The following is a 25,210-nucleotide window of genomic DNA, read 5'->3' on the forward strand; positions in this document are numbered from 1 at the left end:
AATACTACTTGAAATGATTTAAAACACTTGACCATGGCTGTTGCAATGGAACCAATAGAATAGTCCCAAAAGTGCAAACCTTGCCCACCTGGCCGTTCAGGCAGGCTAAAGTATGTGAAAGATTTCAAATAGTAGTTGAACGCAGGTCTGCTACGTTTCTCCTGTCCTATTATGCCATATTTTTCATACCCTCAGCGCATCTGTTTGTTGACAGATATTTCGGTAGAACTCTTGGGTGTCCTTGCGGTGCCTGGCCAGCTGGGACGCCAAATGCAGGTTCTGATCCTCCAGCTTGTCGTAGAGAGTTTTCACGTTGAATTCCTCCAGCTCAAACTTCCCAGTTATGTATCCTTGGGGTAGCATTTGTGGATAATAATAATCACTTGAAATTCCAACGCAAGACTACTGAAAATGTAATTGATCTAGAGGGAAATAGCCTCACTAGTACATTATCATGGTTTAGCACTGTCGTCATCCTTGAGTTGGATTTTGGTATAAAATGGATAATCGATCCAAAATGGAAATGGCAGAGCAATATACTCCTGAAACCATTCGGAAAGGGGGATACCTAGTCAGTTGTATAACTCAAATGTGTCTTCCGCAGTTAACCCAACACCTCTGAATCAGAGAGGTGCGGGGAGGGGGGGGGGGGCTGCCTTAATCGACATCCACGGCACCCGGGGAATAGCGGGTTAATTGCCTTGCTCAGGGGCAGAACGAGAGATTTTTTTTCTCCACTTGTCAGCTCACGGCCAGCAACAACGCTCTAACCACTAGGCTACCTGTCACCCCTTTATCCATGGTATTTCAGGGTCTATGATATTTGGGTACAGTCAAAAACGTCAACTATTCATCTAGAGGGGTAAATAACCTTGTACGTGACCGTATATGTACCATGGGTGGTTTTGAGACTATGAACCTGTCATCATTAATGCAGTGAGTAATCCGAGTTAGTCACCTCCTCCACGGCAGACTGCAGGCTCCTCAGCCTCAGCCCCCTCTCCGACTCCCCTGCAGCCCAGCACCCCCTGGCCATTCAGGCTGAGACACAAACAAAAGAGAAAAGTCAATCATTGTAGATGGTTTTTTTTCAGAAGGAGGTTTTCGGAGCAGAGTTTCACTTGCACAGCAAGGTGTCCCCTGGTCAGATGGATGGAGTTGACTTGATTTGTAAAAAACAACAGTCCTGTTGCATGACGCACCTGAAGACTTCTCAGCCGTGCTCACCATCAGAATGAAATGGGTCATGCCACAGGACTGCTGATTTGTAAGGGACATGCTGCAGTGCAAATCAAATACACCTCTGAAAATACAATTCAGAGAACCTATTATCTGCCATGATTGAATTCTGACCAGAGAGCTGTTAGTAGAGCCACTCCCTGCTATCTACCAACTCTCAATCATAACAGTGGTAAGATCGCATATCAGATAAATGGTTGGCCCACTCCCTGAAAGCTATTAGCCAAGCTAATAAAAGCTAATAGAATAAACCGGTATTGATCGTTTGGTTGCGTCTGGCTGACCTTTCTCCACTGTAGACGTATTCCACTGGAGGGATGGGCTCTCCCAGGCTCCGCCACTTAGGCCTCAGTTTGCCCTGGCACACCAGCTTGGCCCGACTGGGCTTCAGAACCAGAGCTGTGGTGGTGAGCACCAGGATCAGCACAAGCAGGAGACTCAGGACACCTAGAGTGAGTCATTCATTCCACGTCAATTCAGCAAGTCACGACACCCACTATTTCAGGTTGTTCTAAAGGTTTCTGTAGTTTAAAAAGATCATATAAACATTCCTGCAACACTTTTTTGTTGAAATATAATTTGATCTCTGAGAAATTAAGCTACTTGATTGCACCCAAATTTGTTTGAAGCAAAATGACCCTAAATTCAAATTCAAATAACTGTATTTTCCTGTGGAGGAACTGACATATACACATGGCTACAATATGTAGTGTAAAGTGTGTCATGCCATATGACAGAAGTGCACAGAGATTGGTAACCAGTTGTGCTCTATAGAAGTGTGTCCCAAACTCGGTCCTTGCCCCCCCCCCGGGTGCACGTTTTGTGCCACCACTACACAGCTGATTCAAAAACCAAAACGTGCTCCCAAGAGGGGCCCCAGGACCGAGTTTGGGAAACCCTGCTCTATAGTACCTTTTTTGTTACTTTCGTTCTGGTTTACTGGTTTTAAGAGATGAGGCTCCACTTAACCTGTTCTTAAATCTATTCAAACCCTTTGAACCATTGAGCATCTTTTTGTTAGCTTTTGTATTTTTCACAGAATCAAAGCAGCCCGTATACTCCCTCTCTTTTTTCTGCTCAGCAGTACCTACAGTAGTTCTCTCTTGCTGCATGACAAACTGCTTATGAATTGGTTATCAGTGACATGGAGAAGTGGAACACAGAATTTAAACACAGAGGGGAAAATAAATTGTTCACCAATCAATTCAAAGAAAAACAGGAGGGTGATAATGCACATTCAAAATCGATTCCCACCAAAGAATCAGTCTATGATTCTCTACTCTGGGCCTGTGCCTTGATTTCTCTTCTCTCTTTATGTGTTGTTATTGATTACATATAATTTCAGATGTGAATGGTCAGTGGCTGAATCCCAAATGGCACCCTATACCCTATAGAGAGCACTACTTTTGACCAGAGCCCTGTGGGCCCTGGTCAAAAGCAGTGCACTAACGGGGTTTTTCCATAGATGTCACTCCAGCCCTTTTGGGTTTTAAGCACTAGTGATATTTTGGGAATTGTGTTTTCATCACCCAGGGTGATTATTGGGACTTGAAAAGAGACGTGTCTACAACCTCTGAATAATCAAAACAGGTGCTTTGTGTGAAGATGTTTAACAGGGAGGAAATGCACCATAAATAGGGAATAGAGTGCTATTTGAAATGCACGCAGAGTGTACCTCACCTACGATGGCGCCCCAGTCAGGCAGCAGGTTGAGCCGGTGTTGTTTGATGACCCCGTGCTTGACCAGTTGGGCGGGTGTCATGGGCTGGAAAACGGCTGCAGTGGGGTCACACTCTGTCCCTCTCTCACTGACCACCACCACTAGACTCCACTCTGGAATGGCGTTGTCCAGGAACACATACTTCCCCGTCTCCGAGAACACGTGTGCAAATCTAATGGGAAAAGAGGAGACGAATCTGAAAAGCACGCCATTGAAGAACCCATTTTGGTTCCAGGTAGAACCCTCTGTGGAAAGGGTTCTACATGGAACCAAAGGGGTTCTACCTGGAACCAAAATGGGTTCTTCATATGGTTCTCCTATGAGGAATGCCAAAGAACATTTCAAGGTTCTAGATAGCACTTTTTTTCCTAAGATTGTATATAGTGCACTACTTTTTCCCAGAGCCCATTCACATAGTTCCCTGTCTCAGGGAACATGTGGGCATACATATGGTAAAAGAAGAGTCACTAAGAAAATCTGATTCCCTATCTATTGCCTTTATAGTGCATTACTTTGGGCTATATAGGGAATAGGGTGCCATTTTGGGCACAGCCACAATTAGAGAACAGATGCTTTACATTGCTAATGTGAATCTAATATGACCTAACGGAAGACTGAAGGCCATAAGGTACCTTCATACCTGGTCGAGTTGAACTGAGTCTGCTTCATGAGTCGCTCTAGCCGCCGGAAGGCCCCAAAGTCCCAGCTAGGGTTGCTATTGAAGAGATGGTCTTTCTGATACACTGGGAAGTGGCTGAGGTGACGGTCTGGTTTCAAAATGAATTGTAATAAAATAGGAATGTCGCAAAACAGAATAGTTAAAGGGATAGTTAACTTTATGAAGTTTACCTCAAGATGATACAATCCGTTTCCACTAGCGTTCTTACATGCTACAAAAATGCTAGCCAGGAGATTATGTACTTCGCTAAATACCCAGCAAACAAATTCAAAAAACAGATTGGACTACTAAAGAAATAAGCAAAAACTTCAAACAAGTGAACTACCCCTTTAAGTTAGAGCCCAGGGGAATGTTTGAAATAGAGGTTGAAAGAATGACATACCATTGTAGTTGATGGTGAGCTGGAAGATGAGCATGTCATTGGAGGAGAGGCATGCTATGGGGTTGGGGATACGAGGGAGGACATCGGAGTGTAGAAGTTCTGCCTTGGATTCCAGATCCCTCCTCTTCCTTGATCGCCTGTCAATAAATTCAATTGGCTCCGCTGCAGGCAAATAATGAACTATTGAAAATATACAGCTTTGCTTTAAGAAATGGCTGAGATACATATAACAGAAACTGACGTAATTCAATCAAACTCAATTACCTGTCAGGGTCATTTCAACAACATTTCGGTCCATCAGAATCCAACCAAATACACCTTCAGAATCAAATTGAACAAAATGGATGTTTCCAATGTTCGTCACATGGACGTCTGGTCCCAAAACATCCAGCATTTTCTACAGGAAAGAAAGGATACATGTCATTAAGGATCTAATGATAATTGGAGTAAATGGATAATAATAATAATGATTGAATTTGTCTGCTATATTCCCGTGTAAATAATACAAATTAATCGATACCAGCATTGGGGTCAATTCCATGTCAATTTAGGAAGTAAATTTCAATTTCCCATTCCAATTTTCCCCAAATGCTCTTCTATGAGGAAACATTAGGATTTGGAATTTCAGTCTACTTCCTGAATTGACTGAATTGAAAAGGAATTGACCCCAACTCTGATCCATACTATTTTTCTTCACCACAAGGCTACCCCAAGGATACAACAGCTTTAAGAGTCAAGTCGTCAAACACAGGGTGGGTAGGTTACTTTCTAAATGTAATCCGTTACAGTTACTAGTTACCTGTCCAAAAATGTAATCAGTAATGTAACTTTTGGATTATCCAAACTCAGTAACGTAATCTGATTACATTCAGTTACTTTAAGATGACTTACCCCTTAAGAGGCATTAGAAGAACACAAAAATGTATGTTACCAATTGAACAACATCTATTGCAGGATAAATCAATGTTAAAGTTTACATAGCTGGCCATATATGGATGTTACATTTGACTTTATGGGTTGGTTATGTAGGCTTCTTCTAACCCATCGCTTTCTACTACATATAATAATACGATTAAATTATATCTTTACATTAAAAAAACAGTCGTTCCAATAAATGTTATACCCCTTGATCTTCAAGAATAGGACTTGGAAATGTAGAAGTATAGATTAGCCAAATTGTTTTACCTGAGTGTCACCCCAAAACGAAGGACTTATTAGCCAGCCCTACTCTGTTGTTTATGATTTTGTTGTCATTGTGGACTGATTGGGCTCATTGATTCGAGTTGAAAAATAAATGCCGCGCTCATGGAATGGCATGCTTTGAGCACTACTGTAAAGTGCTATTTACATGTGAAAAATGCATGCCATATGCTGCATTTGCTATAGGCCTACTGTTTACCTTTTTGTTGGTGACACTTTGATATCTTGATAATATGCAGTTGTTTAAATGGCAAATCCACAGATGAAACAATAACAAAATGGTTGCCCCACCTCTGTTTTGGTAAAAAGCTGAAGGATGGGCCTGGAGAAATGTAACCACTCTCAGATTAATAGACAGAGCTATGGATGCAAGGACTGACCATCCATTATATCAAAATGATTGTTTTAACAATGTTATGAGGCTATACAATGTTTGTTTACATTTACAATGTTTACAAACATTGGAGTAAAACAAGCTTATATGGTGGGTTGTCATGGAGTGTGACAGTTGAACTAAGCTCATGAGATATTTATAAGTTATATTCTTCAAGAATCAATGGAAATATATACAGTACCAGTCAAAAGTTTGGACACACCAACTCATCATTCAAGGGTTTTTCTTTATTTTTACTATTTTCTACATTGTACAGTAGAATAATAGTGAAGACATTAAAACTATGAAATAACACATATGGAATCATGTAGTAACCAAAAAAGTGTTAAACAAATCTAAATATATTTTATATTTGAGATTCTTCAAAGTAGCCACCCATTGCCTTGATGACAGCTTTGCAAATGCTTGGCATTCTCTCTACCAGCTTCATGAGGTAGTCACCTGGAATGCATTTCAATTAACAGGTATGCCTTGTTAAAAGTTAATTTGTGGAATTTCTTTCTTCCTTAATGCATTTGAGACAATCAATTGTGTTGTGACAAGGTAGGGTTGGTATAAAGAAGATAGCGCTATTTGGTAAAAGACCATGCGCTTATTACGGCAAGAACAGCTCAAATAAGCAAAGAGAAACGAAAGTCCATCTATAGTTTAAGACATAAAGGTCAGTCAATCTGAAAAATGTCAAGAACTTTGAAGTGCAGTCGCAAAAACCATCAAGCGCTATGATGAAACTGGCTCTCATGAGGACCACCACAGGAAAGTAAGACCCAGAGTTACCTCTGCCACAGAGGATAAGTTTATTAGAGTTACCAGCCTCAGAAATTTCAGCCCAAATAAATTCTTCACAAAGTTCAAGTAACAGACACATCTCAACATCAACTGTTCAGAGGAGACTGCATGAATCAGGCCTTCATGGTCAAATTGCTGCAAAGAAACCACTACTAAAAATCAACAACAATAAGAAGAGACTTCCTTGGGCAAAGAAACATGAGCAATGGACATCAGACTGGTGGAAATCTGTCCTTTGGTCTGATGAGTCCAAATTTGAGATTTTTGGTTCCAATCGCCGTTTCTTTGTGAGATGCAGAGTAGGTGAACGGATTATCTCTGCGTGTGTGGTTCCCACCAAGAAGCATGGAGGAGGTATGATGGTGTTGGGGTGCTTTGCTGGTTACACTGTCAGTTTTTTTTAAATTCAAGGCACACTTAACCAGCATGGCTACCACAGCATTCTGCAGCGATACACCATCCTATCTGGTTTGCACTTAGGGGACTATCATGGGGGTCTATCATTTGTTTTTCACCAGGAAAATGACCAAACACACCTCCAGGCTGTGTAAGGTCTATTTGACCAAGAAAGAGAGTGATGGAGTGCTGCATCAGATGACCTGACCTCCACCATCCCCCGACCTCAACCCAATTGAGATGGTTTAGGATGAGTTGGACCGCAGAGTGAAGGAAAGCAGCCAACAAGTGCTTGGCATATGTGGGAACGCCTTCAAGACTGTTGGAAAAGCATTCCTCATGAAGCTGGTTGAGAGAATGTCAAGAGTGTGCAAAGCTGTCATCTAGGCAGTGGGTGGCTACTTTGAAGAATTTGTATAACCCTTTTTTGGTTACTACATGATTCCATATGTGTTATTTCATAGTTTTGATGTCTTCACTATTATTCTACAATATAGAAAATAGTACAAATCAAGAAAAACCCTTGAATGAGTAGGTGTGTCCAAACTTTTGACTGGTGCTGTATATATATAATTCACAAGTCCAACAATGGATGTAGCAACTACAGATTGCCCCTTTAAGTCTATCAAAAGCGTGCGAGTTTGAGCATGTATCCATTAGGCCTGTGGATTTAGATTTGTATCAGCATGAATTAGATTGAGCAATTAAAGCCCCACTTTTATTCCATAGCCCGGGATCCGCACTACACAGCTATTGTGAGAGCACATTTTCCCCCTGGCTATCGATTGGTTTCAAAAACAATGATTGATAGGCAGCTTAAACGTCTTGAATTCAACCAATATTAGGTTCAAATACACATTTAGATTTGTGAACAGCCATTCACAACAAGCACAGTCCGTAAGGCGCAAACGGCTAAATGAGAGAGCAGCAGTGTGATTCACATCAATGCGCTATGTAGATATCAATAATAAGTGATATCCGTATCGCCATAGACTACACCACTGCTGTCATCCTTTCCACCAAGCGTTTATTCAAGTTGGATAATCTTTGGATGCCGACAGCAGTCGCCCCATTGGAAGACATAGCTTGGACTGTAGCCTACAAAAGCCTATTCCTGCTCCTTTCCTGTGATCCATCAAACACATTTGGTGTGCGATCATTGTGGTCTCTGACAAACTTAAACTCGCGCCTTTTTTCAATGCTGATTTGAATGTCATTGACGAAACAGAGAAGTGTCAAAAGTAATCCTCGAAGTAATCATGTCGGTTTTCTAAAGTATCTGTAATCTGATTACAATATGTTTGTTGATGTAAAGGATTACAGTTAACCTTTTTTTTGTCGTCCCTTACATGTAACAGATTACATGTGAACCGTTACTCCCCAACCCTGATCACACTGCAGCTATCTCTGTGTCCATACTGTACGTGCTGAAGCTAACTCTAGATTTCAAACATTACCATGTGTCATACATGTCATGCCATCACAACGACACCAGAGTTGGCTATAGCGCATACAGTATGGTTTCGAGGCTACTGAAGCAATTTTGGGCACAGTCATGTGATGGAGGTCAGGTCCCCAGAGTGTGTCACTTCTCAGAAAGTTCCAGACGGAACGGGCCATAAGGCTGTACAGTAAGCATGCGGTGGTGGCTGGTGGTGGTGGTGCTCACTCTGCTCCACACTCGGCTTTCATCTGGCTCTTTGATCCCCAGCAGCAGCGGTCCGTCTGGGGAGAGCCTGGCAGAGATGTGGGGCAGTCTGGATAGACACGAGGTGTTGCACAGCTCCTCTGCTGATACGTAGCGCTCACAGTGGCAGCTGATGAGGGGAGAGAGACTTTAAGCTACTGAGTTGGAAGAAGGAGGGATTTACAGTATATAGGCTACTATACATCATGGAATAGATTCATATAAAATAGATCTGCTTGTAAACAAATACGACTGAACAGACACTTTTATCCAAAGCGACTTACACTACCGTTCTAAAGTTTGGGGTCACTTAGTACCGTCTTTGTTTTTAAAAGAGCACATTTTTGGTCCATTAAAATAACATAAAATTGATCAGAAATACAGTGTAGACATTGTTAATGTTGTAAATGATTATTGTAGCTGGCAACGGCTGATTTTTCATGGAATATCTACATAGGCGTACAGAGGCCCATTATCAGAAACCATCACTCCTGTGTTCCAATGGCACGTTGTGTTAGCTAATCCAAGTTTATCATTTTAAAAGGCTAATTGGACATTAGAAAACCCTTTTGCAATTACGTTAGCACAGCTGAAAACTGTTGTCCTGATTAAAGAAGCAATAAAACTGTCCGTCCTCAGACTAGGTGAGTATCTGGAGCATCAGCATTTGTGGGTTCGATTACAGGCTCAAAATGGCCAGAAACAAAGAACGTTCTTCTGAAACTCATCAGTCTATTCTTGTTCTGAGAAATGAAGGCAATTTCATGCGAGAAATTGCCAAGGAACTGAAGATCTCGTACAACGTTGTGTACTACTCCCTTCACAGAACAGTGCAAACTGGCTCTAACCAGAATAGAAAGAGGAGAAGGAGGCCCCCCCAAGAGGACAAGTACATTAGAGTGTCTAGTTTGAGAAACAGACGCCTCACAAGTCCTCAACTGGCAGCTTTATCAAATAGTACCCGCAAAACGCCAGTCTCAACGTCAACAGTGAAGAGGCGACTCCGGGATGCTGGCCTTTTAGGCAGAGTTCCTCTGTCCAGTGTCTGTGTTCTTTTGCCCATCTTAATCTTTGATTTTTATTGGCCAGTCTGAGATATGGCTTTTTCTTTGCAACTCTGCCTAGAAGGCCAGCATCCCAGAGTCGCCTCTTCACTGTTGACGTTGAGACTGGTGTTTTGCAGTCGCCTATGTAGATATTCCATTTAAGAAATCAGCCGTTTCCAGATACAATAGTAATTTACAACATTAACAATGTCTACAATGTATTTCTGATCAATTATAATGTACAAAAAATGTGTTTTTCTTTCAAAAACAAGGACATTTCTAAGTGACCCCAAACTTTTGAACCGTAGTGTACATCGTAAGTATTTGTGATCCTTGCGGGGATTGAACCAACAACCTTGAGTTGCGAGCGACACACTCTTACCAACTGAGCCACACAGGACGGTTGATAAAAGGACACTGGACAACTGTAACATTAAACAATATTACAGTTAATTCAATAGACCAGAGATAGTTTTAAATAAGCAAACAGTAAAATACAAATATTGGACATGGTAAAAATTAGACACGTGGTCCTCAGTAGCTCAGTTGGTAGAGCTTGGTGCTTGCGATACCAGGATGGTGGGTTTGATTCCCAGGACCACCCATACATAAACATGTATGCATGCATGACTGTAAGTTACTTTGGATAAAAGTCTCTACTAAATGGCAAATATTCCATGGACTGTTGTGTTGACAGAGTACTCACATGCCCATTTCCACATCCAGACTCCCCCCCTGAGGTCCACAGGTGATGTTACAGGAGTGGTGAGAGGGTGAGACACACTCTCTGGACGCAGCCAGACGCACCTGTCCCGCACTGCAGCGCTTGTTCACCTAGTCCAGAGAGGATTCCTATTCTTATTGCCTCCATTAGTGCAGCAGGACACAAACATGGACTCACAAGGAACAGTTTTAAAACGTGTCATGTGTGGTTACATCTGTATCCGAGCAGCCAAACACAGATGCATCCGACTACACTGATTGCTGAATCTAACCTCAGGCTGGCAGTCCAGTTCACTGTCGGAGCTGGAGCTCTTGAAATCCAGATTGTTGTAGAAAATAAAGCCGGTTCGACACAGACAGGAGCCGTCTGAGTGCTGGAAAGCACGGTTCTTCCCAAGGCAGGTGCAGGAAGGGGCCCCTGTGGTATATTTAAGTCAAGATGTGATACTTAGGCTGCATTTATACAGGCAGCCCAAGTCTGTTATTTTGCCCAATTATGGGTAATTGGTTTGTGAAAAGGCCAGTTAGTGGTAAGAAAGATCAGAATTGGTCTGTCTGGGTAAATGCAGCCTCATTGAAGCACACTTTCAAACTGATATGAGGCAACATCAAATGCAAGTCATATTTTATATTTAGGGCCCTGTGTTTTGGACAATCATGTCACGTGACCTTTACATAAATCTTTCGTTAAAGCTTCATCAAACTGTCCCCTTTTCTTTTTATGTCAGATGGTCCAGCAATATCCTCAGACAATTGCTTAAATTTTTTGGGTGTAATTTTGTATTCCTGGAAAAGGCTCGAAAAAAAGGTTACGACATATCTCCTTTGGTGAAAATGTTGATTTGGTGTGGGGAGCAAAAAGCACTTTTTAAAAGAGACGGGATTCACCTTTAACGCAGGGGTTCCCGGATTATTTCCAGCAACATTGCAAACTGTTTTAGAGACTGATGGCCTGGGTCTGGTGGTGTTCCAGTCCTCCCTTTCATTATTAGTAACAGAGGATATGAAAAGCATAATTACACTATACAGTATATACAAAAGTATGTGGACACGCCTTCAAATAAGTGGAGTCAGCTATTTCAGCCACACCAGTTGATGACAGGTGTATAAAATCGAATACACGGCCAGGCAATCGCCATGGACAAACACTGATAGTAGAATGGCCTTACTGAAGAGCTCAGTGACTTTCAACGTGGCACCGTCATAGGATGCAACCTTTCCAACAAGTCAGTTCATCAAATTTCTGCCCTGCTAGACCTGCCATGGTCAACTGTAAGTGCTGTTATTGAGAAGTGGAAATGTCTAGGAGCAACAACGGCTCAGCCTCGAAGTGGTAGGCCACATAAGTTCACAGAACGGGAACGCCGAGTGCCGAAGCGCGTAGCCTGTAAGAAACGTCTTTCTTCGGTTGCAACACTCACTACAGAGTTACAAACTGCCTCTGGAAGCAACGTCAGCACAAGAACTGTTTGTCGGGAGCCAAATGAAATGGGTTTCTATGGCCGAGCAGCCGCACACAAGCCTAAGATCACCATGCTCAATGCCAAGCGTCGGCTAGAGTGGTGTAAAGCTCACCGCCATTGGACTCTGGAGCAGTGGAAAGGCTTTCTCTTGAGTGATGAATCACACTACACTATCTGGCAGTCCGACAGACAAATCTGGGTTTGGCGGATGCCAGGAGAACGCTACCTGCCCGAATGCATAGTGCCAACTGTAAAGTTTAGTGGAGGAGGAATAATGGTCTGGGGCTGTTTTTCAAGGTTCGGCCGAGGCCCCTTCGTTCCAGTGAAGGGAAATCTTAACGCTACAGCATACAATGACATTCTAGAAGATTCTGTGCTTCCAACTTTGTGGCAACAGTTTGGGGAAGGCCCTTTCCTGTTTCAGCATGACAATGCCCCTGTGAACAAAGCAAGGTCAATACAGAAATGGTTTGTCGAGATTGGTGTGAAAGAAGTTGACTGGCCTGCACAGAGCCCTGACATCAACCACATCGTACACATTTGGGATGAATTGGAACACCGACTCCGAGCCAGGCCTAATCGCCCAACATCAGTGCCCGACCTCACTAATGCTCGTGGCTGAATGGAAGCAAAAACGAAAAGGGGCACACCTTCCCTCATATACAGTGCATTCGGAAAGTATTCAGACCCCTTGACTTTTTCCAAATTTTGTTACATTACAGCCTTATTCTGAAATGGATTAAATAAATTTTTTCCAGCATTAATCTACACACAATACGCCATAACGACAAAACGAAAACAGATTTTTTGAAATTTTTGCTAATTTATTCGAAATAAAAACAAAAATACCTTATTTACATAAGTATTCAGACCCTTTGCTATAAGACTCAAAATTGACCTCAGGTGCATCCTTTTTCCGCTGATCATCCTTCAGATGTTTCTACAACTTGACTGGAGTCCACCTGTTGTCAATTCAATTGATTGGACATGATTTGGAAAAGACTTGTGTCTATATAAGGACGCACAGTTGAAAGTGCATGTCAGAGCAAAAACCAAGCCATGAGGTCGAAGTAATTGTCTGTAGAGCTCCGAGACAGGATTATGTCGAGGCACAGATCTATGGAAGATTACCAAAACGTTTTTGCAGCATTGAAGGTCCAGAAGAACACAGTTGCTTCATAACAGCTTTGCACACTTTTGGCAATCTCTCAACCAGCTTCATGAGGTAGTCACCTGAAATGCATTTCAACTAACAGGTGTGCTTGTTAAAAGTTCATTTATGGAATTTCTTTCCTTCTTAATACGCTTGAGCCAATCAATTGTGTTGTGACAAGGTAGGGGTTGTATACAGAAGATAGTCCTATTTGGTAAAAGACCAAGTCCATATTATGGCAAGAACAGCTCAAATAAGCAAAGAGAAACGACAGATCATCATGACTTTAAGACATGAATGTCAGTCAATTCATAACATTTCAAGAACTTTGAAAGTTTTGTCAGGTGCAGTCGCAAAAACAATCAAGCGCTATGATGAAACTGGCTCTCATGAGGACCGCCAAAGGAAAGGAAGACCCAGAGTTCATTAGAGTTACTAGCCTCAGAAATTGCAGCCCAAATAAATGCTTCACAAAGTTTAAGTAACAGACACATCTCAACATCAACTGTTCAGAAGAGACTGCGTGAATCAGGCCTTCATGGTCGAATTGCTGCAAATAAACCTAAAGGACACCAATAAGAAGAAGAGACTTGCTTGGGCCAAGAAACACGAGCAAGGGATGTTAGACCGGTGGAAATCTGTCCTTTGGTCTGATGAATCCAAATGTGAGATTTTTGGTTCCAACCGCCGTGTCTTTGTGAGTCACAGAGTAGGTGAACAGATGATCTCCGCATGTGTGGTTCTCAAAGTGAAGCATGGAGGAGGAGGTGTGATGGTGCTTTCCTGGTGACACTGTCAATTATTTATTTAGAATTCAAGGCACACTTAACCAGCATGGCTACCACTGCATTCTGCAGCGATTCTGCAGCCATCCCATCTGGTTTGCGCTTAGTGGGACTATCATTTGCTTTTCACCAGGAAAATGACCCAACACATCTCCAGGCTGTGTAAGGGCTATTTGACCAAGAAGGAGAGCGATGGAGTGCAGCATCAGATGACCTGGCTTCCACAATCACCCAATTAAGATGGTTTGGGATGAGTTGGACCGTAGAGTGAAGGAAAAGCCGCCAACAAGTGCTCAGCATATCTGGGAACTCCTTTAAAACTGTTGGAAAAGCATTCCTCATGTAGCTGGTTGAGAGAATGTCAAGAGTGTGCAAAGCTGTCAAGGGAAAGGGAGGCTACTTTGAAGAATCTCAAATATAACATATATGTCACGCCCTGACCTTAGAGATCCTTTTTATGTCTCTATTTTGGTTTGGTCAGGGCGTGAGTTGGGGTGGGCATTCTATGTTTTGTGTTCTATGTTTTGTATTTCTTTGTTGTTTGGCCAGGTGTGGTTCTCAATCAGAGGCAGCTGTCTATCGTTGTCTCTGATTGAGAACCATACTTAGGTAGCTCTTGCCCACATGGGTTTTGTGGGTAGTTATTTTCTGTTTTGTGTGTCTGCACCAGACAGAACTGTTTAGTTTGTTCCACTTTGTTATTTTTTGTTCTAGTGTTCAGGTTTATTAAAAATCATGAACACGTACCACGCTGCACCTTGGTCCTCTTCTTCAAACAGCCGTTACAATATATTTGGATTTTTAAACACTTTTTTGGTTACTACATGATTCCATATGTGTTATTTCATATTATTCTACATTGTAGAAAATAGTAAAAATAAAGAAAAACCCTTGAATGAGTAGGTGTGTCCAAACTTTTGACTGGCACTGTATATACAGTAAGAAACAATTTATTATGTCATCAAACTTGTCACGCCCTGACCATAGTTTTCTTTGTATGTTTCTATGTTTGTTTGGTCAGGGTGTGATGTGAGTGGGCATTCTATGTTGTATGTCTAGTTTGTCTGTTTCTATGTGTTTGGCCTGATATGGTTCTCAATCAGAGGCAGGTGTCAGTCGTTGTCTCTGATTGGGAGCCGTATTTAGGTAGCCTTTTTTGTCATTGTGGGTTGTGGGTTGTGGGTGATTGTTCCTGTGTCTGTGTCTAACCATACGAGACTGTTTCGTTTTCGTTCGTTTCACTTTGTTGTTTTGTTCAGTGTTCTATTTGCTTTATTAAAATATGGAAACTTACCACGCTGCGCATTGGTCCTCCAATCCTTCCTACTACTCCTCCTCAGAAGAGGAGGAAGACGAGCGTTACAAAACTACACAAATCCTCAGTTTCAGGCAAACGTTATATGCTTTTGCCCAAGGGTATGGGAAGGTGTGTCCCTTTGCGATTCACAATATAATATTTTACAGCCCACATTCATATATATGGAAGTACATATGTATATATGGAACTTTAGTTGTTTACATTATTCTGTATGTAAAAATATGGAAATAGGGGAAACATTTTGAGGTACTATGCCCTTATTAGTCCCACATTGAGACAGCTTACTAAGAATCTGTTTCCTGTTTAAGTTGCTCTTTAATAACTAGAAATATTCCTTTATTACAGCTAATAATTAGGTTATTACGGATTGGCCAGTATTACATGATGTTTGAATAACAAATCACTTAATTAAGGCCTAATATATGGCTAATAAGACATAATAAAGGCCTTATAAGCTACTTATATACATACTTATAAACTACAAATGACTGGTTCACATGTGTACCTTAAAATAAAGTGGTACCATTATTATTATTATTATTATTATAAAACATCAAGGTAATGTGACATGATAGTCCAAAACACATGGCCCTAATTTGTCACGCCCTGGCCTTAGTATTCTTTGTTTTCTTAAGTATTTTGGTTAGGTCAGGGTGTGACATGGGGAATGTATGTGGTTTTTGTTGTGTCTAGGGTGGATGTAAGGTTTAGGGGGTTTATTAGAGTAGTTGGGTTTATGTTTAGTATAGTTGTCTAGCTGTGTCTATGGTTGTGTGTATGTTTCTAGGTATGTCTATGGTTGAGTGTATGTTTCTAGGGTTGTCTATGGTTGCCTGAGTGGTTCTCAATCAGAGACAGATGTCGTTCATTTGTCTCTGATTGGGAGCCATATTTTAGGCAGCCATGGGCATCAGGTTTTGGTTGGGTCATTGTCTAGTTCTGTTCTATGTCTAGGTCTGTGTCAAGGTTGCATGTTTGCATTTTGTCGGTTAGAGCTTCACGGTTATCTATTTGTTGTTTTTGCTTCGTTGGTTATCTTCTAAATAAAGAGAAGAGGTATTTTTTACACGCTGCGCCTTGGTCCTCTCTCTCTCCCATGGACAATCGTGACAGAATGACCCAACCAAGAAGGACCAAGCAGCGTGAAAGGAGGGAACCAGAGCCAAGTGTGCTAATACTGGAGGTGAGCAATGGAAATAATACAGAGACTGTTAAGGACTTATTGAGGAGTTTGGAGGAGAGTGAAAGGAGGAAGCTGCTGTGTTGGTGCGTGAGGCACGACATCCACCCGACAGAGCGTGTGCGGGAGGTGATGTTACCTGAGTCAGTTCTCCATGCTCGTCCTGAGTTGCGTGCTAACCGTCTGGGAATGACAGTCCCACGAACCAGGTCTCCTGTGTGCCTCCCTAGTCCTGCACCTCCTGTAGTACCTTTCCGCTCCAGCCCGGTACCACCAGTTCCAGCACCACGCACTAGGCCTAAGGTGCTTATCCAGGGTCCAGTATGCCCTGTTCCTTCTCCACGCACTAGCCTTGAGATGCGTGTCTCCAGCCCGGTACCACCAGTGCCGGCACCACGCACTAGGCCTAATGTGCTTATCCAGGGTCCAGTATGCCCTGTTTCATCTCCCCGCACTAGCCTTCAGGTGCGTGTCCCCAGCCCGGTACCTCCGGTTCCGGCACCACGCACCAGGCCTATAGTGCGTCTCAGCCGGCCAGAGCTGCCAGTCTGCCCCGAGCTGCCAGTCTGCCCCGAGCCGTCAGAGCTGCCAGTCTGCCCCGAGCCGTCAGAGCTGCCAGTCTGCCCCGAGCCGTCAGAGCTGCCAGTCTGCCCCGAGCCGTCAGAGCTGCCAGTCTGCCCCGAGCCGTCAGAGCTGCCAGTCTGCCCAGTGCCGTCAGAGCTGCCCGTCTGCCCAGTGCCGTCTGAGTCATCCGTCTGCCCAGCGCCGTCTGAGTCATCCGTCTGCCCAGCGCCGTCTGAGTCATCCGTCTGCCCAGCGCCGTCAGAGCGGCCCGTCTGCCAAGCGCCGTCAGAGCGGCCCGTCTGCCAAGCACCGTCAGAGCGGCCCGTCTGCCAAGCACCGTCAGAGCGGCCCGTCTGCCAAGCACCGTCAGAGCGGCCCGTCTGCCAAGCACCGTCAGAGCGGCCCGTCTGCCAAGCACCGTCAGAGCGGCCTGTCTGCCAAGCACCGCATGAACTGCCCGTCTGTATTGAGCCTTCAAAGCCGCCCGTCTGCCATGAGCCTGCAAAGCCGTCCGTCTGCCATGAGCCAGAGCCTTCCGCCAGACCGGATCAGCCAGAGCCTTCCGCCAGACCGCATCAGCCAGAGCCTTCCGCCAGACCGCATCAGCCAGAGCCTTCCGCCAGACCGCATCAGCCAGAGCCTTCCGCCAGACCGCATCAGCCAGAGCCTTCCGCCAGACCGCATCAGCCAGAGCCTTCCGCCAGACCGCATCAGCCAGAGCCTTCCGCCAGACCGCATCAGCCAGAGCCTTCCGCCAGACCGGATCAGCCAGAGCCTTCCGCCAGACCGGATCAGCCAGAGCCTTCCGCCAGACCGGATCAGCCAGAGCCTTCCGCCAGACCGGATCAGCCAGAGCCTTCCGCCAGACCGGATCAGCCAGAGCCTTCCGCCAGACCGGATCAGCCAGAGCCTTCCGCCAGACCGGATCAGCCAGGATCCGTCATCCAGCCAGGATCCGCCAGCCAGCCAGGATCCGCCAGCCAGCCAGGATCCGCCAGCCAGCCAGGATCCGCCATCCAGTCCGGAGCTGCCCCTTATCCTGGTGCTGCCCCTTATCCTGGTGCTGCCCCTTATCCTGGTGCTGCCCCTTAGTCCGGTGGGGTTAATTTGGAGGGTGGCCATTTGGAGGAGGCTACGAAGGCGGGTAGAGACTATGGTGGGGTGGGGACCACGACCAGCGCCGGAGCCGCCGCCGTGGACGGAAGCCCACCCAGACCCTCCCCTAGACTTTGTGCTGGTGCGCCCGGAGTTCGCACCTTAAGGGGGGGGTTATGTCACGCCCTGGCCTTAGTATTCTTTGTTTTCTTAAGTATTTTGGTTAGGTCAGGGTGTGACATGGGGAATGTATGTGGTTTTTGTTGTGTCGAGGGTGGATGTAAGGTTTAGGGGGTTTATTAGAGTAGTTGGGTTTATGTTTAGTATAGTTGTCTAGCTGTGTCTATGGTTGTGTGTATGTTTCTAGGTATGTCTATGGTTGAGTGTATGTTTCTAGGGTTGTCTATGGTTGCCTGAGTGGTTCTCAATCAGAGACAGATGTCGTTCATTTGTCTCTGATTGGGAGCCATATTTTAGGCAGCCATAGGCATCAGGTTTTGGTTGGGTCATTGTCTAGTTCTGTTCTATGTCTAGGTCTGTGTCAAGGTTGCATGTTTGCATTTTGTCGGTTAGAGCTTCACGGTTATCTATTTGTTGTTTTTGCTTCGTTGGTTATCTTCTAAATAAAGAGAAGAGGTATTTTTTACACGCTGCGCCTTGGTCCTCTCTCTCTCTCCCATGGACAATCGTGACATAATTATGTTACATAAAAATGCACACGTACACACAAAGGGTCAGGAGTTGTTCCTGGTCTGGTCATGTGATCAGGAAAAACTCCCGGGCCTTATAGTGTAGTACACCTGTTTGATCAGACCTTGGGGTGCAGCAGAGGAACTTCCGCAGGGGAAACAGGCTCTCTGGGCAGCCAGATGGTTGAAGGTATCAGGTGGACATGGGTAGCAGTCCTCCACGTGTTCAGCGTTGGAGAGATTACCAAAAGAACCAGGGGGGCAAGGGACAGGACTGGATGAGCCCAGCAGACACACATAGCCCAGGGGACAGGGGTTGCTGTGGTAGTGCTCTGTCCCTGATGGACAGAAAATATCGGACAGCTTTACGGTAAGGAACCATTTGAAATCAAGAAAGATGATAGTGTGATGGATGGATGGATGGATGGATGGATGGAGAAAGAAGAATGGACAGATAACAAAATGTTGGGAAAATGAAGGCTTGAAGAATGGATAGGTGTGTGGAAGGGAGGAAGGAAGACGACGGTATGATGGACGGAGGATGGTTAGTTGGATTGATTTAAGTAGCCAAGAAGGTATTAGTCTCGTACGAACCACCCTCATCTCACAAGCTAGCTTGCATTCTGTTTCGCTACATGGTAGCTGGGGATGGTTCGTATGAGGCTAAGAATGTGTAGATGGATAGATAAAACTTTGAAAGATGCGTGGATCAGTGAACATTGGAAGGATGAACGAATGAAGGTTGGAAGAATGAACGAATGGATGAAAGATGGTTGGAAAGATGGATAGATTGTGGAAAGGATAGCTAAATCTTGATAAAGCAATCACACTCAACCAAAAGTAGCACAAACAGGTCACCTGGAGGGCAGTGGTACCCTGGAGGGCAGGTGAGGCACTGAGGGTGGGGGGACAACCGAGGTCGGTAGGTCCCTGCCTCACACAGCCCACAGCTGCTGTCCTGGGAGGCTCTGGGGCCACTGGTGTTGAGGGGCACAGAGCCCCCCTCACAGGACAGCATGGCAGAGCTGTTGGCAGGACAGTAGTAGGGAAACGTGCAACTGTGGAATGACCAATGATCAGATTTTCAATGTTATCTTCAAAGTAAATCATGGCATAAATGTTAAGGACCATAATGAATGTGCCTAGGAACTGGAGTAAGCATTACATCATGTTTTGAGTTATGCCTACTCACACTTGGTTTGGTGTGTTGTAGGTGTGAGACCCCTCTGGACAGAGGTAGCCTTCAGGACAGATTTCAGGCTCTGCAGTCTGGGGCCCACAGTAGGAGCCAGCCTTACACAGCCTCTCTGAGACTGCACCTAACCAACATACATGCGTGCACACACACGCGCACACACACACACACACAACTACTAGATCAGGAAAAACTCAGAGCCCTCGTACTTATTAGGGCCTGGGGTTTTCCTTTGTACGGTTGTTTGGTCAGGAAAAAAAACGACTTAACTAGGGCCTGGAGTTTTTCCAAGTCAAGTCACACATGGCCAGGAAAAACTCCTGGCCCTAAGACATTTCATTCCTTCATAAATCATCACCTACCAGGGGGACACTGGAACGAGGCTCTACAGGAGATTCCAGCAATGTTGGGCTGCCCTGTGGACATGGGGTCTGGGCAGTAGGTGCCCCCTGCACACGGCTCACACTGACTGCCAACAGCCGCCCCTGGGAGGGGCCTCATGGTACCCGCAGGGCATAGGATAGGTAGACCAGTGCCACTGCACCAGTAGCCCGGGGGACAGGGGTAGCCAGAGTAATCTGTAAGACCTGAATAAACAACCCAGGGAGAGCAAACACTGTAAAAGTCTGCTGGTGATTTGAGGCTAATGATTACATTACAGCTTTATTCAAATGTAAATCAATGGGGTTGGAAGATAATTGTAGTTCTAATAGTATGCGGAATGGATTACTTTAGTTATGTGTAAATCCACAGGGTAGTCATTTGCGGTGCCTCAGGAAAATGTGTTTTAAATTCCCCTGATTATAGCTCATTACCCGCCTCTGCTCTCCTATTTCAAGACTTGAAGGAATGTTGTCTTTCCCGAAGGAACTTTAAAATCAATGAAAAAAGAACGTATTACTGTGTCGAACAGAAACTTGCCTCCTGCTTTACTCCAACCCCTCCGAAAGACACATACACATGCAGAAGTTGGAGCAGGGCAGCCACACTATGGCGCCCGTTGAGCAGTTTAGGGTTTCAGTGGCTTGCTCAAGGGCAAAACGGTAGGTGATGGCATGTATGACCAGATTTTATCACCTGTCAGACATTTTCCCTGACACATTTTTTCCCCTGACAGAAATGTTTTCCTTGTCAGACATTTTCTCCCTGTCCAACCGGCAACCCTCGGTTGCTAGTCCACTTTTCTAACCTCTAGGCTTCCTGTCGCCCCAATGCTACAGTAATGGCACAGCAATAGTATTGTAAGATATTGAAGTCTAAGGTGTTTCAGCCTGACCTGTAGAGTTACAGTAGAATCCAGGGGGACAGGGCTGGCAGTCCCCCTTGCTGGCTGCCCCGGGGGTGGATCTGTAGGTAAATAACGGACATTCCCTGGGTTCAGTCCCTCCCTCGTAGTCACTACCAACCACCCCATCACAGTAGTGACCAGCAGGACATGGGTGCAGGACAGGGTCACCTGTATAAGAGTTCAATGGAATTCAAAAAACGTCTGGTTCATGGATAAAATACTACGGGTGCCTCGCAGACGTGGGTTCAAATACTATTTGAAATCATTTAAAATTATTTAACTGTGCTAGATTGAGCTGCCCGTTGCAATGGAACCAATATAAATGTCCCAAAAGTAGTTGAAAGATCTCAAATATTATTTTAACCTAGGTCTGGTGTCTCATAGTACAACATGTCTTTGAACTCCAATGTCTTGATTAAAATGGGAAGAAAGAATTAGCATCATAAGGCATCATTATTATTAGGTGTTATAATGACCTTTTTTGCACCAGTGCTGTGGTGGACAAGGCAGACAATCATGGATATTGGCTGCTCCAGGTAAAACTCTGATAGTGTTATCGGGGCAGACTTCAGGCTTCTCTGAACCTTCTGGGCAGTAGAATCCTGAGACAACAAAGACTCCCAATCATTACACGTTAAAATCAATACGCAGACCTGTATGACCAAGTACTGTAACAACAAACATCAAACACAGGAACTCCAAAAATCGTAAGACAAAATCGCTCATATCCAATAAAGGGCCAATAAATGACCCCCTTGTAATCTTGGACTTTGAAATAAAACATTGTATGTTATCCTGTTTTTGAACAACTCATAAGTGACCCACCTGCTGGACAGGGGCCGGCACACTGCATCCCCCATTCACACTGGCTCCAGTTGGAGTGAGGCCCCTGTGGCGTGAACTCATAGCTGCCAGACATACACAGATACCCTGCTGCACAACGGCCCTTGATCTTACCAGCCCTACAGTTAGAATAGTTATAGCACATTATTAATGACCAGGGCCCGTATCCACAAAACATCTCAGAGTAGGAATTCTGATCTAGGATCTGTCCATATAATCTTATTAACTTTGATCTAAAATGCAAAACTGATCCTAGATCAGCACTCCTAATTCTGAGACGCTTTGTGGATACAGGCACAGAGGATCTTACCACAACCTTACCTATGACTTTGAATGAAGTGAATAAAAAATATATATATATTTAACTAGGCAAGTCAGTTAAGAACCAATTCTTATTTACAATGACAGCCTACACCAGCCAAACCCAGGCGACACTTGGCCAATTGTGCGCCGCCCTATGGGACTCCCAATCACAGCCTGTTGTGATACAGCCTGGATTCGAACGAGGGTGTCCGTAGTGACACCTCTAGCACTGAGACGCAGTGCCTTAGGCCGCTGCGCCACTTGGGAGCTCAATTATATCCCTTTGGGGAAAATTTGCTTTGTGTCTGCCGTCAAACATGCAGTTCATTACTTGTACAGGAAGGTCCGCTTTCCCAGACACAGTCAAATAACTTGAAATTCTGCTCTATTTCAAAATATACATATTTCCAAGAATAACCTTGCAGTCCATGCGTTCAGCACGTAAACATTCGTGGCAACATTGCTCAGGCTACTAAGCAAAGACTAGTAACATAATACAACTTAAAATATGCTATTCAGTTCTTTTTAAAATACATTTTCTTGTTTCCACAATGTTTCCTTCCAAAAAAACAACATTATAATGGATTTCTTGATTTAACTCTTGAACTGTGGTGTATTATATATATATATGTTTTTATTTTTTTTATTTTTTTACATATAGCCTATATAACTTAATGAAAATGCTATGTTTTTTTAATAATAGTATTTTTTTAATTCCAACGTTACCTAAGACCTTCATAAACACCAGAAAATGAGTATTCTACTGATAGCCAGTGGTGTAAAGTAATAAAGAAAACATAATTTAAAGTACTACTTAAGTAGTGTTTTGCAGTATCTGTACTTTGCTTTTTATATTTTTGACAACTTTTACTCCACTACATACCTAAAGAAAATCTGTACGTTTTACTCCCATACATTTTCCCTGACACCCAAAATACTCGTTATATTTTGAATGTTCAGGCAGGACAGCAATACGGTCCAAGGCACCTATCAATATAACGTGTTATCATACCTACTGCCTCTGATATGGCGAATTACAAAACAAATATACTGCATTTGTAAATGATGTCTGAATGTGCCCCTGGCTGTCCGAAAAAGAAAAAAAATCCATCTGGTTTACTTAATATAAGGAATTTGATGTATCACATTTACTTTTAGACTTTTACTCAAGTAGTATTTCACTGGGTGACTTTCACTTTTACTTAAGTCATTTTCTATTAAGGTATCTTAACTTCTACTCAAGTATGGCAATTGAGTACTTTTTCCACCACTGCCGATAGTACGTATATATGAAATGTATTTATTAGACTGTTAGAATACTGACTCGAAGGGGGTCCGTCGAGGCCAGGTGTACGCTAATGGAGAAGCCCGACAACGTTCTCTAGCGGATACTCATAGGCCCAGCTGTTCTAGTGTTATGCCTAGCTATGAAAATGTCCATTGAGAACGCTTTTTAGTTCAGGACTAGGCTCAATCTGTGTCTGGGGAAACTGGTCCAAAATGTATCACAACACATAAAAAGGACACAGGGGGTAACATACATTAGGCTACAGTCAACATAGACAGTTCTGTGGATGAGCTTACAGAAGAGGATGGGGGAGTGGGGGGGGGGGGGGGTGCAGAAGTGCAATATAACTGCATTGCAATGGCTACATTCACAGTGCACAAAATAAGCAATTTCAAATATGTTAACAATTGGCCCTCTCTTGAACCATAATCACCGAACCACACATGCTTGAGGTCCTTTCTTATTTGGTACGTAGCTGAGAGTTTCGTGAGTAACTGTAGTGTGAGGTGTTAAATGAGAAGAAAGTGTTCCGTTACCGTACCTGCAGAACCTCCCTGGGAGACAGGGCAGACACTCCCGCTCTTCCTGTAACCCCCCCAGGTCAGAAGGGGTGAACGTACCGTTGGGGCACGGCTGGGGAACCATGGTGGCTGGTAAAGACAAAGGTAAAAACGGTATGACAAGGTTGCATTTTTGCAGCTGATGTTGATGTTTTGGTTCTGTGTAGGCCTACACACCTAGATCAATTCCTAGTAACGCTTGTTGCATGGTTATCACGTTTTCGTATTTGGATTCTGGTAGATATGGGCCAGGTGAGTCTATATTAACTTAATATTGGTGTGTATAACTAATGCTTAGAGTCTGTCCTGATCCTGTGACCTGACCAGGAAAAACTGAACCCTTGCCAAAGTCAATTAAGAGTCCTTGGGTTCATATCTAGGTCCCATAGTGTTTCCTGGTACGGTCATATAGTCAGGAAAAACACCTGGCCCAACATTTAACCAATGTATGTGTACCTGCAGGGCAGAAGGAGTGAGGGGGGCAGGGCCATGGCTCTCCAACAATGGCCTCCTCACAGTAGAAGCCTGGGCGGCAGGGGATGCAGGAGTCAGAGCCTGGGTTGGGCTGGTACTCTCCTGTAGGACAGGGCAGGGCCAGGGGAGAGCCCTCTGGACAGTAGTGACCCTGGGTAGGGAGACATTTCAGTAGTCTCAGAGCCAGTCTCTTGGCCCTAACCCTTTAGTGTTTGCAGATCTGAAGGGCCTGGAAAGGTATAGTCTCGCGTAGTCATACCTTCAAATCACGTTGTTGTCATGCTGCTCCTCTTGTGAATTATTGAACTTGAAAGTCACCCCAAAAACTGAGTGTATAAAACATTAGGGACAGCTGCTCTTTCCATGACATAGACTGACCAGGTGAAAGCTATGATTCCTTATTGATGTCACTTGTTAAATCCAGTGAAATCAGTGTAGATGAAGGGGAGGTGACAGGTTAAAGAAGGATTTTTAAGTCTTGTGATAATTGAGACATGGATTGTGAATGTGTGCCATTCAGAGGGTGAATAGGCAAGACAAAAGATTTAAGTTCCTTTGAACGGGGTATGGTAGTAGGTGCCAGGCGCACCGGTTTGAGTGTGTCAAGAACTGCAATGCTGCTGGGTTTTTCGCGCTCATCGGTTTCCTGTGTGTGTCAAGAATGGTCCACCACACAAAGGACATCCAGCCAACTTGACACAACTGTGGGAAGCATTGGAGTCAACATGGACCAGCATCCCTGCGGAACGCTTTCGAC

The 25,210-nt window shown here is 44.1% G+C and overlaps 1 protein-coding gene across 1 annotated transcript in view; it reads right to left on the minus strand.

Annotated features, from left to right (window-relative positions):
• Positions 1–25,210, minus strand: part of LOC139547482 (zonadhesin-like) — a 51,316-nt gene that overhangs the window by 8,033 nt on the left and 18,073 nt on the right. Inside the window, exons 20-38 of the mRNA XM_071356366.1 lie at positions 24,436–24,604; positions 23,961–24,069; positions 21,811–21,947; positions 21,462–21,587; positions 20,974–21,153; positions 20,060–20,284; positions 19,695–19,821; positions 19,361–19,560; positions 18,628–18,840; positions 10,528–10,673; positions 10,239–10,366; positions 8,469–8,616; positions 4,285–4,417; positions 4,021–4,182; positions 3,600–3,726; positions 2,920–3,131; positions 1,524–1,686; positions 959–1,041; positions 190–350 (exon numbers count right to left, since the gene is read on the minus strand). Coding sequence (XP_071212467.1) covers positions 190–350; positions 959–1,041; positions 1,524–1,686; positions 2,920–3,131; positions 3,600–3,726; positions 4,021–4,182; positions 4,285–4,417; positions 8,469–8,616; positions 10,239–10,366; positions 10,528–10,673; positions 18,628–18,840; positions 19,361–19,560; positions 19,695–19,821; positions 20,060–20,284; positions 20,974–21,153; positions 21,462–21,587; positions 21,811–21,947; positions 23,961–24,069; positions 24,436–24,604 — 2,949 coding nt within the window. The remainder of the gene's footprint in view (positions 1–189; positions 351–958; positions 1,042–1,523; positions 1,687–2,919; positions 3,132–3,599; positions 3,727–4,020; positions 4,183–4,284; positions 4,418–8,468; positions 8,617–10,238; positions 10,367–10,527; positions 10,674–18,627; positions 18,841–19,360; positions 19,561–19,694; positions 19,822–20,059; positions 20,285–20,973; positions 21,154–21,461; positions 21,588–21,810; positions 21,948–23,960; positions 24,070–24,435; positions 24,605–25,210) is intronic.

This window comes from Salvelinus alpinus, chromosome 21, assembly GCF_045679555.1.
Source record: "Salvelinus alpinus chromosome 21, SLU_Salpinus.1, whole genome shotgun sequence".
Taxonomy (NCBI): Eukaryota; Metazoa; Chordata; class Actinopteri; order Salmoniformes; family Salmonidae; genus Salvelinus; species Salvelinus alpinus.